The sequence below is a fragment of the Anoplopoma fimbria genome, chromosome 13, assembly GCF_027596085.1.
Source record: "Anoplopoma fimbria isolate UVic2021 breed Golden Eagle Sablefish chromosome 13, Afim_UVic_2022, whole genome shotgun sequence".
NCBI classification, from domain to species: domain Eukaryota; kingdom Metazoa; phylum Chordata; class Actinopteri; order Perciformes; family Anoplopomatidae; genus Anoplopoma; species Anoplopoma fimbria.
In genome coordinates, this window is record NC_072461.1 from 20,736,307 (window position 1) to 20,750,916 (window position 14,610).

General features: G+C 38.4%; 2 protein-coding genes across 2 annotated transcripts; both read right to left on the bottom strand.

Annotated features, from left to right (window-relative positions):
• Nucleotides 1–597: 597 nt before the first annotated feature.
• On the bottom strand, nt 598–5,560 carry ppp1cc (protein phosphatase 1, catalytic subunit, gamma isozyme). Its single transcript, XM_054610143.1, has 7 exons — nt 5,163–5,560; nt 4,072–4,203; nt 3,249–3,479; nt 2,855–2,959; nt 2,379–2,602; nt 1,827–1,961; nt 598–1,264 (listed from the first exon to the last, which is right to left on the bottom strand). The coding sequence occupies exons 1-7, from the start codon at nt 5,215–5,217 to the stop codon at nt 1,175–1,177; spliced, it is 972 nt and encodes a 323-aa protein (XP_054466118.1). The 5' UTR covers nt 5,218–5,560; the 3' UTR covers nt 598–1,174.
• Nucleotides 5,561–8,094: 2,534 nt separating this feature from the next.
• myl2b (myosin, light chain 2b, regulatory, cardiac, slow) lies at nt 8,095–9,458 on the bottom strand. The gene is made up of 6 exons (XM_054610394.1): nt 9,375–9,458; nt 9,202–9,277; nt 8,657–8,761; nt 8,431–8,509; nt 8,305–8,353; nt 8,095–8,199 (listed from the first exon to the last, which is right to left on the bottom strand). Exons 1-6 carry the CDS (start codon nt 9,408–9,410, stop codon nt 8,095–8,097), a joined length of 450 nt encoding a protein of 149 aa, XP_054466369.1. The 5' UTR covers nt 9,411–9,458.
• Between the last annotated feature and the right edge of the window lie 5,152 nt (nt 9,459–14,610).

Here is a 14,610-nt window from a genome sequence, read left to right on the forward strand (position 1 = left end):
ATTCTAATGGCTATTTGAAGCATAAGAATAATGCAGCAGACCACATGACACATGTGCAATAAAATACACTGTGCAATTAATAGCTATTATAGTTTTTCTGTCTGTACATATATTTCAGTTATTGTGTTTTTTTATTTTTTATTTATACTTGTTTTTTAATTTTATTTAATTTTATCTTGTTTTTCTTTTACTATATCTCTTGTTTTGCACTATACTCTTTGCTGCTGTAATCCTGTAAATTTCCCCACTGCGGGACTAATAAAGGATTATCTTATTTTATCTTATCTTATGATAATAAACTAACGTGGAGACAAATAATGAGCAAAAATAGCCAATTTATGACATTTTCTTTTCTTTTTGTAAATACTGATGCTGTTCATATGCAATATTTAACACATTTCTTGCCCATTTCCCCTTGCCCAATAGGATTTTGCAATATATTCTGTCTCCCCCTGGTGGGTGTTTCCCTTATGGGAGCCCGGTTGATCATGAGGTGTCCTGAGGTAACAACATGCATTCATTGTATTTCATTTTGTGTCGTTATGCTTAATGAGCAAAAAAGGTTTAAGGAATAAATGACTCAGAAACCAGTTCCCCCTTAAAATACACTCAAAGTTTATTAGAAAGATTTAGACATTACAAGAGTGCTTCCTTATTGATTTATTTTAGCACAAGACTTGTTTAAAAATGTGATGATGCAGTGTGAGTCGATACCCCCCATGATACCGATCGTAAATAAACTGTAAATAAAGTTTTACATAAGTAAAAATGTGTTTGTGACTCTTCCCCATTGGTTTTATATTCATTAATACCCATTACTGACAGTGAGAAAAAAGATCACAAATGAATAAGACATTAACGAAACTGGGAAAAAATTGTGCACAGCTTCAAACAAGGCATTCCTGTGCATAAGTAGCCGTATTGTTAAATTTCTCCTGATTGAACAGTCATATGTGGCAAAGACTAGCTGCAAAATGGAGTGCAAAACACCTGAGGTTTTCATGGTGACATATCAATTTACCCCTGTGGACAAAACAACAAAACATTTTGCTTTCATCAGGTAGGAGTGAACATCTTTTCAATATTGGCAGCATCAGGGATAAGAAATCCTTCAAATGCAGAGGACGAAAGCAGAACAGAGGAGCGAGAGTCCGGCTGGTTTGTCCCCCCCCTCTCATTTCTTGGCTTGCTTGGTGACCATGTTGCGGGGAGGAGTCACAGGACGGCTGCCGTTGGGCTTCTTCTTCTCAGCTGGTTTCAAAATCTACAAAAAGAATACAGATTGCCGTCACACACACACACACACACACACACACACACACACACACACACACACACACACACACACACACACACACACACACACACACACACACACACACACACACACACACACACACACACACACACACACACACACACACACACACACAAGAACTATGAAGAAGCCTTCCTTCTGCAGGTGAACCAATGTGCACCCAGTATTGTTTTAAGATTATAAGAAAACATTTTGGGACTTTTGTGATGGCCGTTATTCATTATTTTTGTATTTTCAATTCATTAAAATCAATTAAAAATAGATAAATTAGAAAAAAGATAGAACACTGATTAAGATCACTTAAAAAAATGTATGTTCTACCTGCTGTTTACTAACATTATGTCTCCTAATGTCAGTAAACCTGAAATTGGTTCTTTTAGCAGTTCTATCTGAACAATTATTGGCCCTATTTCTACTTTTTTAAGATTAAGTGCTTACACATTAAACACAAGGTACTAACAAATGCAAATCTTACTGTCCTAAAATACTAAAATACTTTGAACCTTACCTGAAACGAGCACATGAGGGTCTCATCCACACTCATCATGGCACCAGCGTTGTCAAACTCTCCACAATAGTTAGGCGCTGAGAACAAAGTGACAAGCTGCCTCTTTGCGAAGAATTCGTAGCCATCCTCAACAACCTGCAATAATAATAGAAAAGACGTGTTTAGACACATAGAAAAAAAAAACATTGAATGAAGGAGCGTTATGAAGAGTTTTAGATAAAGCCTTGTGTTCTGGTTCCTGACTGGTCGGGCCCAAATGTTTTTCAAATACAACAAAGTAAAATAGTATTCTGTTGAACTGATTGACAACCACTAGATGTATGTGACCAGCGATCAGGGGTCACAAGAAGTCATTGCTTTATCTTTGAGTGGTCACGAGCTAAAAAGGTCGGGAACCACTGTCCGGTGATCACAGTACTGTTCCAGTTCTGTGTGCAGTACATGATGTACTGCAGTCCTTGTGTATCAAGCGTATTCAGCAAGTCCAGTGACCTGCCAATATACAACCACGTCACATTTCTGTTTATAATGGACAGAGGTCGTTGTGTTTACCTGGTGGGCACGACAGATCAGATCTAGGTCATGCTTGTGCAGGAACTTGGCCACCACCTCTGAGCCGAAGGTGAATGAAACACCCCTGTCGTTCTCCCCCCAGCCCAAAACATCCTTGTCTGGATCGGACCACAGCAAATCGCAGAGCAGGCCCTGGTCGGGTACATCAGTGGGGCGCATGATGCGTCTGATCTGCTCCATGGACTGAAGGTCAGGTGACAGACCTAAACAAAGAGGTAAAATTACAAATAAACACACTGATACATAGGTCAATACCTATTCCACGTGGGTAAGGCCTACGTCAGTTGACAAACTGCAAAAACAGCAAGTGCTTAAGGCCAAATGAACGTGACTGACAACAAAGGTAAAATACTACTTAAAACCAAAGTGAATAGTGGAATTAAGGGAACTGTGTACAAAAACAAACAAAAATAAATAAATATTCCAGACTGACAAAGTTAAAAAATCCCACTCACCTCCATGGCAACAAAAGATCTTCTCATCAACAATGGCCGCAATAGGGAGGCAATTAAAACAATCTGTGAAGGTCTTCCAGAGTTTGATGTTATACCTTCTTTTACCTAAAAAGTTTAGGAAAAAATATTTCAATATCATAGCAATAACAACACTTCTGTTAATGTGTAGTTGAGAAACTCTACCAAAGACATCAACCACATAGACCATGTCTGAAGACTAAAATAAATTATGGAAGTTGTTTGAAGCCACAAAGTCTGGAACACAAGACAAAACACAGAACCAAAACCAGAAATGATCTCAAGCATCACTACTACAATATACAATGAAACTGATATGAAATGCTTCAAACAAATCTAAATCTATCTCTACTGGCCACTGATGTAATATACTCACACTCGTCATAGAAACCATATATTCTGTTGATTGAAGCACACTCATGGTTTCCCCTCAGCAGGAAGAAGTTCTCTGGGTATTTGATTTTGTAGGCCAGCAGAAGGCAGATGGTTTCCAGAGACTGCTTCCCCCTGTCCACATAGTCACCCAGGAAGAGATAGTTGCTTTCTGGAGGGAAGCCTCCATACTCAAACAGCCTGAGCAGGTCATAGTATTGCCCGTGGATATCACCTGCAGGAATAAAAAAAGGACAATCAACACACCTAGATCACCAAAATGAAATCCACATCATTATGTATTAGTTTGTTGCACGTATTGTATTCGTATTAGTTTGTTGCACTTATTGTATTCGTATTAGTTTGTTTCTGCACTGTACTTTTGCTCTGGTTTATGCTCTTAGATGCTTGTATAAGAAAGGAGATGCACTTGTGACTTCTGGTGACTAGTAGTTCTCTTGAATACATACAGTACCAGTCAAAAGTTTGGACACACCTTCTCATTCAACTACTTAGAAGAATCTAAAATATAAAACATATTCTGGTTTGTTGAGCATTTGTTTGTTCACCACATAATTCCATATGTGTTCCTTCATAGTTTGGATGTCTTCAATATTAATCTACAATGTAGAAAAAAATAAAAATAAAGAAAAACCATTGAATGAGAAGGTGTGTACACTTATTGCAAGTTGCTTTGGATAAAAGCATCTGCTAAATGACTGTAATGTAAATGTGATTATGTTTCAAGACAATCTGCCATTAACCCCTTGGTGACATTTGAAAATGAAACCAGATGTGCTCATCATACACATTTAACTCTTACATACCACAGATCTTGAGAGGGGCCTCCAGCTCCAGAAGAATGGGTTGACTGAGGAAAATCTCCCTGGACTTCAGGCATAATCCACGGATCTCGTTCTCCTGCAGCTGCACATTCTTGCCCGGCTTTGCCCCTCTGACTACAACCAGGAAAAAAACATAAACAAGCTTAATCACACACACACACACACATCTGCCTTCACACATTTACATAGAACAAATCATTTTCATCTATATGTACATTAGCATATGTGGATATACTGTACATTTTTATTCCTGTTCTATCTTTATTTTGTTGTATAGTATGTGTATTTATTGTCTGTGACTGTGTAGTTGTATAGTATGTGTATTTATTGTCTGTGTAGTTGTATAGTATGTGTATTTATTGTCTGTGTAGTTGTATAGTATGTATTTATTGTCTGTGTATTTATTGTATGTGTATTTATTGTCTGTGTAGTTGTATAGTATGTGTATTTATTGTCTGTGTAGTTGTATAGTATGTGTATTTATTGTCTGTGTAGTTGTATAGTATGTGTATTTATTGTCTGTGTAGTTGTATAGTATGTGTATTTATTGTCTGTGTCTGTGTAGTTGAGCTGCTGCAACACTTGAATTTCCCCCATGGGGATCAATAAAGGATTATAATAATATCTAAAAACAGTACAAACAGTAGAAAATACAAAAATAAAACAAAACAGAAATACATTTTAGAAGGCATCTTAAAATACACTAAACGTAATAACAGTATAAGATTTATGTTGTTGTTTTCAGGGTAGTTGAGGAAAAGGAATCACAATAACCATGGAAATAAAATACAGATCTGATACAGATACAGAAACAACAAGGTCAGCAAAAAAAACAAAAAAACAACACAATGGTTGAAAAAAAACCCTCAAAAAACAGTTTCCACACACTTGGTGAGGCCTGTTGTGGTTCCTCTATGCTGAGGCTGGTGCATAGGAATGGAATGTTCAGCGAGGTATACACCATATGGAACCCAGTGACGTGAACGTTCCATATCGTCTCGTCCCATAACATCCTGCGGAGAACCGGAGGAGCTAGCTAAAGACTTAAAGGGACTATTTCAGCACCTGCTTACCTTCTAGAAGACGCTGGATGATACTGTCAATGTTGAGCTTGTCCACGTCAGCCATCGTAGCGTTGGTGTTAATGCAACCGACGCAGTGAAATGTAAAGAGTTGGCGTTCACGCACTTGAAAGCTCACCCCGTTAGCATTAGCTCCCCAAGGCTAGCTTCGCTGCTTCTCCCCGGCTGAGGCTCAGTACGTGTGTGTTTGTGTGTGTTTGTGTGTGTGTTTGTGTGTGTGGTAATCTACTACGCTACTTCGACACAAAATAAAAAGATTAACATCCAATGATGGCTTTTTTTGGCGAGGAAACAGAGGGCTAAAAAAAATAAACGTCAGCCGCACTAGCTGTGTGCTAGCGATGGTGCCCCGTCTCTGTTTTTCTCTGCCGCACCTTGTGCAGCGAGGAGGCTGCTTCAAGGAGGCTGCGCTGCTCTGCTGCCCCCTAGCGTCCCGGATGGAGAACGACGCTTTAACCTAGATAAGGATAAAGAGTTTTAGAGGGTAAAACATACAAGGTAACAGTACCAGTTAAAAGTTTGGACACACCTTCTCATTCAGCTACTTTGAAGAATATAAAATATAAAACATATTCTGGTTTGTTGAGCATTTGTTTGTTTACCACATATTTCCATATGTGTTCCTTCGTAGTTTGGATGTCTTCAATATTAATCTACAATGTAGAAAAAAATAAAAATAAAAATAAAGATGAGCATCAGGCTTAATTTTAAATAAATAAATTACCTCTTATATAAAATATGACAGTCAAGGGTTATTGTTTACACTAGTTAGTTTTGGAGTGAAAAAATACAAGGAAATAGCAACACATGAACTTGATTATTAAATATATATTATGAGCATCTCTCATATATAATCAAAAGTATGACAGTCAAGTGTTATTGTTTACACTAGTTAATTCATAGCCCTTATTAAGAATGGTCATAATAATACCCTTCTAGGACAGCACTGTTTTAAAGCAACATAATTGCATTGTATTATTATTTTATAATTAGCATATTTGAGCAAAACAACTATTAGTTGTCACCACAACATAATGTCAGGTGCAGTGATTCTCTAAAATGTATTGGTAAAGCAATTGAAATACATATAAGGATAGTTAAGTTATTAACAACAACACATTTATTTGCAGTTCATTGCTGTTAAATTGAGCAGTATTTTCCAATTACACAGTATGTCAAATTAAAGTGAAAATCATATGATCCTAAAATACTTGATGCACAGATGGTAGAAACTCACTTGAGTGTAGTTTAGTATTTTACAGTGAGTTGGTTCCATTAGAAGATAGACAGCAGCTTATTACAGGGTAATTATACAGTAGCTCAATTGGTGGTAAGTGCTAAACAATAATATAGTTGTAAGTAGTAATAATAAAGTGGTAGAATGGCATTCCAGCACTTGTATTTACCAGGTATTTATGCAGCTATTTTGGGAACAAAGGTATAATGGTCAATTATTATTCATTTCAGCAGCATGTATATGCCAATATGGTTGAAAAAATTTAAAAATACATTTGAGTTTTTTGAGTCTGATTACTAAAAATCAGATGACAACAAGTTGTTCTAATCTCTCGAGTGTTTTGGAAGTGATGATATATTGACCGGGAAGTAATTCATACAATCCCTGCTCATATTTTTGCTGTTGTCAGGGGCTGAATTTAGTTTTCATAGGAGGGTTATGCTATTAAACTTCAATCTCATGTATTTTAGCCAACAACATAATATATGGAGTCTGGCGAACAAAAAAACAAAATTTCCCTTTAAACAAATGTAACAAATTCATAATTTAATAAACTATTAATTCAAGCTGCACTGTTAACTGTAATCACTTATTAGGTTTCAATGCAAAAAAATATAATTTAATAAATATGCATTTTGATCTTCCAAGGTCAAAGTTAAAGGAACATTTTGACACTTAGATAATGAAAAGGTTCCTCCCTAGATTGATCACCTTAGTTTAGTGAGGCCAGAGTGCATTTGCTGGTTATTGAGTGACACTGTTCAAACAGACATACAGATAGCCTGGTGCTGCAAAGCCTACACCAGGCTAAAACTTATATGACTATATCCAGCTTATTAAATATCACTACTGAAACAGCTTCTCTGCTGCAACAATGGGAAGTAATACTGCACACAAATCTATCTCCGTTGAGCAAAATGGAAAAACATAATTGTTGTTTCTCAGACTGGGATTAGCAAACATCCTCACAGCATGTTTAACCTCCTGACCACAGGAATAATCCCACACACCATCATGATACCAACCCTCCTTTCCCCCTATTCATTCAGCAAAAATATCTCATAGCATGTGATGTCAACACACATTAAACATTTCCTTTCGGTGGTCTCATAAACTTTTAACTTGACCTATTACATACAGGAGATCACATATACATAGTTTAGTAATATATATACCTATACACACTTACATATAATGCTTAATACATTCATTTAAAATTATCTAATTAATGTGAAATGTGAAATTGTTTCTGTTTATTTTGATTTTCTGCTGTAGTTTGTGTGATAGATCAGCACAAACATGACCCATTCATTTAGAAGAAGGCAAACCAGGCAAAAACATCGTTTTTTAAATGCACTGGTCAATTTTGAGATATGGTGCTTTTTTCGTGCCATAACATGTCTTCCTTTTGACAAGTGGAAAGAAAACATCCAGAATACACATTTAGGTCTTTATTTAACATCTTCGTCTATATGCGTCTGTACATTTCTCCAAAATTCACCAAAAGTTAGCATAAGATAGTGCCTCATTTGCATATTTCAGAAAACTTGTAACACAAAAAATTATTGCTTTAATGTCAGTAATCAACTGTTGAAGTTTCATGGTAATATCTTTTGGTAAATTATTTCTACCCTATTAAACCTGGGGAGTCTTCTTAAATGTCCAGAGTGAAATCTCAGGAGTAATCTACTCTTGGTCTTTCTCTTCACCGTGTGTGATGATGTGGACCAGGTTATTGTAGTCCAGGTTTCCTGCTACATCTGGTGGGAATGCTGCAAACATCTGTTCCATCTGTGGAAAAAAACCAAACAGATTTATATTTGGAGTGAAGAATTTCTTTAATCAAAACTCAACAATGTCATACACTCTTAACATTTTCCGAGGTGGAGTTCTAACCTCTTCAGGGGTGAACCGGTCTGCCTGAGTCGTCAACATGTCCGTCACACTGTAAAGACAAGCAGCCATGATGAGCGGGCCGGACGTTCACGTCGTTTAGCAACAGAGCGACGGACTGTTACTCACAAATCTTTCTTCAACGATCCTTTCCCCTCAGGATCAAAGACCTTGAAAGCGTTGAGGATGGTGTCTTCCGGGTCAGCACCTGAAGATGAACAGAGGCAGCTCTGAGTTGATGAACAGTTAAAACAGAGGTATCATATCATCTTTTTTTTTTTTTTTTTTTACCAAGAATTGCCATGCATACATTTGAATTGTTACAATCTGCAGAACAACTCCCCCCCCCCTTCACCTTTTAGTTTTTCTCCAAACATAGTGAGAAAGACGGTGAAATTAATCGGTCCTGGTGCCTCCTTCAGCATCTCATCAATCTCTTCTTGCTTGACATTTAAACGGCCTAGAGAGGGACGGTAGATAAGGTGGAAATCGGGTTTAGGGCTTCAGCTGATGATTATTGTCATTATTGATCAATCTGACTATTATTTTCTGCATTGAGTGATGAATCCTTTTGTCAATAAAGTGAAAAATGCCTATCCCAATATCACAGAAACCTCAGATGACTTCACCACATTGCTTGTTTTGTCTGAGTAACACTCCAAAAACTACGATATTCAGTTTACATTACATAAAACAAAGAATTGTGAACATTTCAGAAGCAGGAACCAGAGAATATTTTGGCATTTTTGTTTTCAAAAACTCCTTACAAGATACATTGATATCAAAATGTTTTTCTCGACTGATTGCTTTTGCTCTAACAATGACAACTGTGTATACTTCTGTGAAATGTGACAACTTGGAATAACACAAAAGAAACACAGACACACAGGTTGGTCCTACCTAAAGCTGCAAAGGTGTCTCTCAGGTCATTCTTGTCAATGAAACCGTCTCTGTTTTGATCCATGATGGTAAAAGCCTGCAAAAGTCATTTTTTTATTGTTACATGCAGTTTCTCCAGCATGCACAAATTGCACAGATTCAATGTGAAAGAAAACATTTGTCTGTGCACTGACTTCTTTGAACTCCTGGATCTGGGCCTGTTCAAACATGGAGAACACGTTGGAGCCGCCTCCATCCGCTCTCTTCTTCGCCTTCTTGGGTGACTGCAGGGTTTTTGACAATGGCTCTCTAATTAGATTCAACACTAATGGCGAGATCATCACCTGGCTTTTCTGCCTCGGCTTCACTCATTATCGGTTTTACTGTGACACGCGCGCTTATGATAACGAGCCAATGATCAGCAAACTTACAGAGTGTGGGGGGGCATTAATCGCACAACAGGTTTATACCGGGGAGCGCATTTCATTAGGACGGATTACAAACACTGTCAGTTTGTTATGGAAATATTTACTCAAGCCTCCAATTTTGTGAGAATGCAGACTAAGCCTGGGGAGGGTGTGGTCCGCTGCCCCGCACTCCCACAGTCCCCGGGATCACACGGGGGATTATTCTATAGGGCCCGGGCGGCGACAGGATGGTACACTGAGCCCTGTTTGATCAGAAATCCCTGTGAGGCGAGGATTATGTCGAGTTATTTACATGACTGCCAAGGAACTGTGAATAAACACTGCGAGGGGAATGCAGCGCTATGACATCATATTGCTGGGATTCACGGGCCTCTCGACAGCTGCTGTCTAACCCTTGGTGTGGATTAGCTCTCGAGCACTTGTATATCTGGCGGACGGGACCTCTGGCGCTCAGCTTATTTCTTTATTTTTGTTTTTTAAGAGGATTCGTGCAATCATGGGGCGTGAGTCAGAATTTGCTGGTTCTTGATGTTGCCCTCTAAAAGGACAAACAGAAACTTGATACTTGTTTGTGGCCTTCACCTGTTGCTCTTCTCTTCTCCTTTTTTCTCTTTCCCCCTTTCTCATCTCCTCTCCTCCCTCTGGTACCTCTACTTTTCTCTCATCGCCTCTTTGTTTCCACTCCTTTCCTCTCCTCCCTTCTTTCTTCCTCTCTTTTCCTGTCTCCTCTGCTCCTCTTTCCTCTCCTCCCATTTTGACAAAGGTCGTTAGAGGAAAGAAGAGGCAACAATTACTCTCCCCCCCCCCCCCGTATCGATATACTTTCTTTTAAATAAAAAAGGGAAAGAAATGGATAAAAAATAATCAATAAATCATCGACAGGACAACCGGAGTGCTGTCCTATTGATTATCTTTTTTGTTGATCTGTATTCAGAGCCCATGCACGTATTGACATGGGTTGTATTGATTCATGGAATATGTTTAATTCATCAAAAACAGTCAATGACAGTATATGATATAAATATATAATAGAATATAAAACACATGCAGCAGAAACATTATGTGTCCTCACAGTCTGGTGTAACTTTAAACAAAATTAAACGCAATGACAATTAAATCTGAGTCCACTCACCATATCTCCGTGGTAGCTGATGAGGAGCAGTATCCCCGCTGCTTTATGGAGGGGCGGCACACAAAACAAGGGCTAGATATACTGACCCCTCTCCCCCTGCATAACGGGGCACGCTACTCTATAAATACTCCAGGCCTTCTTTAGTCAGAGGGCCAGGTAAAGAAGACTATTCCCTGGCTACTGCCAATCCATTGTGAGAGTACATGAGATTTAGGGATCATAGCCAAACACACATTTCAGTGACCCCAGAATAACAATAGGACATAGCTTTGGCTCGGGACGGACAATTGTACGTGACTGACAGTTGCACTCGATGGGATCCAACACCCAGCTGTCCCGTTAGAGCTCCACAGGGACCAAAACCACGGTATGATGGGTGCAGTTTCTTGGTAGCACAATAAAGGGAACTGATCATAAACAGCATGTGATGCTGTGGAAAACATTAGTAGGGTGCCTTGTCCGTATGATGTTTCATGAACAACGTCGTCTCTTCTCCTCTCTTACAACAATGTTGGGCAGTTATCCATTTATGACACTGGACTAGTTTAGACAGTGTTACACTGCTCTATGCTAAACCAGTTAGTAGACATGTTTCATACATAGTTGTTAGGTGTGTAAGATGTTATTTTTGTGTGATGATAGAGAGCAAGTTGAATTTTAAGGGGAAAAGTCAAAAATTAAAGAAGGTAAATAGCAAAAAAAAAAAAATATTAAATTATTACTTTTTGAATAGATGTTTTTTCTTAACTTACTCTATTCACAGTTAATCAAAACTAGCATTAATAATCACACACTAAGAGTGAAAACTTTAAAAAAAGAATCTTTAACTTATTGTTACTTCACCTGGATGTTTTCGCTCCACTGTATGTAGAATCACGTATGTGTACTGACAGTGTTTGACAGAATGCAACTTAAACAAGTGTTATGTGGACTTTGCAGTGAAGTCAGAGACATCCTGTGATTAGCAGTTAAACTTTGGAAATGAACAATATTTGCTGACCCTTTAGGCATTTACAAGAATGCAAACCAAAAGTACACAGGCTCATTTTGATGTAGAAACAGTTAAATATAGCTTTTGAGGTGATCATTAGAAATTAGTTTTATTCAAGTTTTTTTAAAGCGTTGTTTTCTAATCATTTCTTGAAAATTACAAGTGTTCATTTACGTATTTTTGGCTAAAATACATATTTTTTGAAGCAGATATTTTGAAATGTAATTGCATGAAAAGCACAGGTGTAATTTCTAACCCTTAGGCTGTATTGCAGTTAGATGTCCCTGGTATTATGTATAATGGTTCGCAGCCATGACTTACTGGAACACTGTTATTAGTTGCACGTGGGCTTTTCTTTTTTTGGCAAGTCACATCGTCTGCTGTGACAAAAGTCTGTAGGCCGACCAGCAGAAATAGAGACAAATGCTTCAAATGCCCAGTAACAGTTTTTTAATCATATACTAAAACATGAATGTTGTCCCTGGGGATAAAGTTGAACCATAGGACTGATATTTAGGACGGGTTGAGTAGAGCCTTGTGTTTTCCAACTGCAGCCTCCTTTTATTCTTTGACTGTTCAGTTACCTCTCTTGTCCAGTGGGTAGTGCTAGCAACCCACAGCATTCAGCATCTAAACCACCACACAAATCTGATCCGAGTTCAGCTGCACTGAGTCAACTCACTGTTGTCCCATCTGATTCTAAACAAACACTGTACGTCTATATTGTAGTTTTAGTTCTAATAAAATCTCTTTTATTAAATTGCATCATGCACCAAATGAGGTATTTCATTACGTTGATTATGATTTCTATTCATAAAAATTGCAAGACGTTATCACATTTTCTAATGAATATTTAAATAAGCCCTCATTTGGTCCACTAATCACCCACCCAGTAAAAAAATGTCCTTTTAATACAGTCAAAGTGCAGATGCATGCATACCTTCATCAATACAGGAAAGTCTAATCAAGTATTGATTGGTTCACGTAGGTGGATGAAAGGTGGTGTTATAAACTGTGAGGAGCTCTGCTGTTGATGAGAATGTAACCCTTCTAGAGAGGTAGAGGCTCCAGACTCTCGTTGTTAGGGAGGGAAAAGGTTAAGGGGAAGCTCAATAAAAGTCTACTGGAATGCAAATAATTATACTTTCAACGCGTTGCTGCTAAGAATTATAATGGCTGCATACTGTTGCACTCGTGAACCTTCTCTGTCAAAGCAGAGCCCTCTCACATTTTGGCAGACCATCATTCTCTCTCTCTCTCTCTCTCTTTCGCTTTGACCCACTTGCATTGGTTAAATAAAGGTTGCTATGGTAACCGGGGGTAATAATTGCTGAAGAAGTAACAAAACATTGTGAAACATTAACACACGGTCGTAGTAAAGGTAGAAAAATCACGCTGTGTCTGCCAGAGTCAAGGTGCTATCAGGCCTTTTTAATAGTGGACATGTTGTCTGAAATGAATCTCCCACTGATGAATATATATCGTAGTGGGTCTAAGAGAGAACTTTAAACATCCACAGGACAACAAGAGGTAAGAGGTTTAATGGTAGTTGATGAGCCTGAGACAAAAAGCTTGTAAAGGTGGTTTAGTTGCTGCTTTTTAGCACCAAAAACTTACCAAATGAGCTCAAAGAAGCTTCCATGACTCACCAATAATACGTCTTTTCATTAACTGTCGTCATTTGCACACTGACGTCCTGCCATTCTTCCCAGGAAACACAGTCATTTCAAATCCCTCATCCACTGACCTCATCAAAACAATGATTTTTCTAGCTCTTGGATAATTTCCCTTCTGTGCGCGCAGTCCTCATTTTTAAGTAAGCGTGCATTACTTTTTACATTAGGCTTAAGAGGCCCGTGGTGCTTCGTTGATGACAGCGGTAAATGGGAGGTCAAGATTATGTTCATAACTGATTGAGGCCATGAGTTTCAGCTATTTTTTTAAAATGTGGATTCAGAGGACCTGACAGACAAAGCACCAGCCTCTGGAGGGGTAGATTGTGGGTCCATTGTCCCACCTGGGTCCCATTACAGAGCCATGGGTGCTCTACATTCCTGAGCAGAGTGTTCTTATCTGAAAATATTTGTGATTACAAACACTTTTGCTTGATCTGCTGGCAAAACCGAGTATTTGGTCCGAGCAGGGTCTGTGGTCGGCATGGAGACAAGGTCACCTGAGAAAACAGGACGTACTGTAGGTCCTTACTCAGGTGTGAAGTGTCCTGAACCCAGAGCTTCAGCCTGTTTTGACCAGCTGACCCTCTGCTGAAGTGTCTCGGAGAGTTCATATGTATAAGGAGACAAATAGTTCATTACAAAATCTATTGTCTACTGATCAGATCATCTACTCCAATGTAAATTTGCATAAATGCTTAAATTTAGATAATGGAAAAATATCGATTTCAGACAAATCTGCTATTTCTTAAATGTACTAATCTTTTCATTCAAACTTCATACGTTTTAAAAATTATAATATGTCTTCTACATCTCAATAGTGACTTCTGTTTTTTTTATACACCGCTATCATTTTTATTTATGAATCCTGCATTTTAGCCTCCCCCCTAGAGCCACAAATAAAGTGCAATAAGCAAAACTTTTAATAATCTTCCATCTCTTCCCCCCGTAGGTGTTTGTCTATGGCAGAGGAATATGTCACTGTCCCCCCGCGGTGCTAAAAATATGACCCATGAGGATATTATTTTCTACCTGAGACTGATTTTCATATCGGCTACAACCTCGCGCTCACTGTGAGGCTGCTGCACGGTGACCAGGAGGTGGAACGTGGACTAAAACCATTGGTTTTGATGGATACCTTCACTCATCGATAACGATATAATTAATGGAGGAAATCACACAGTGCTCATCTGCACATAACCTGGC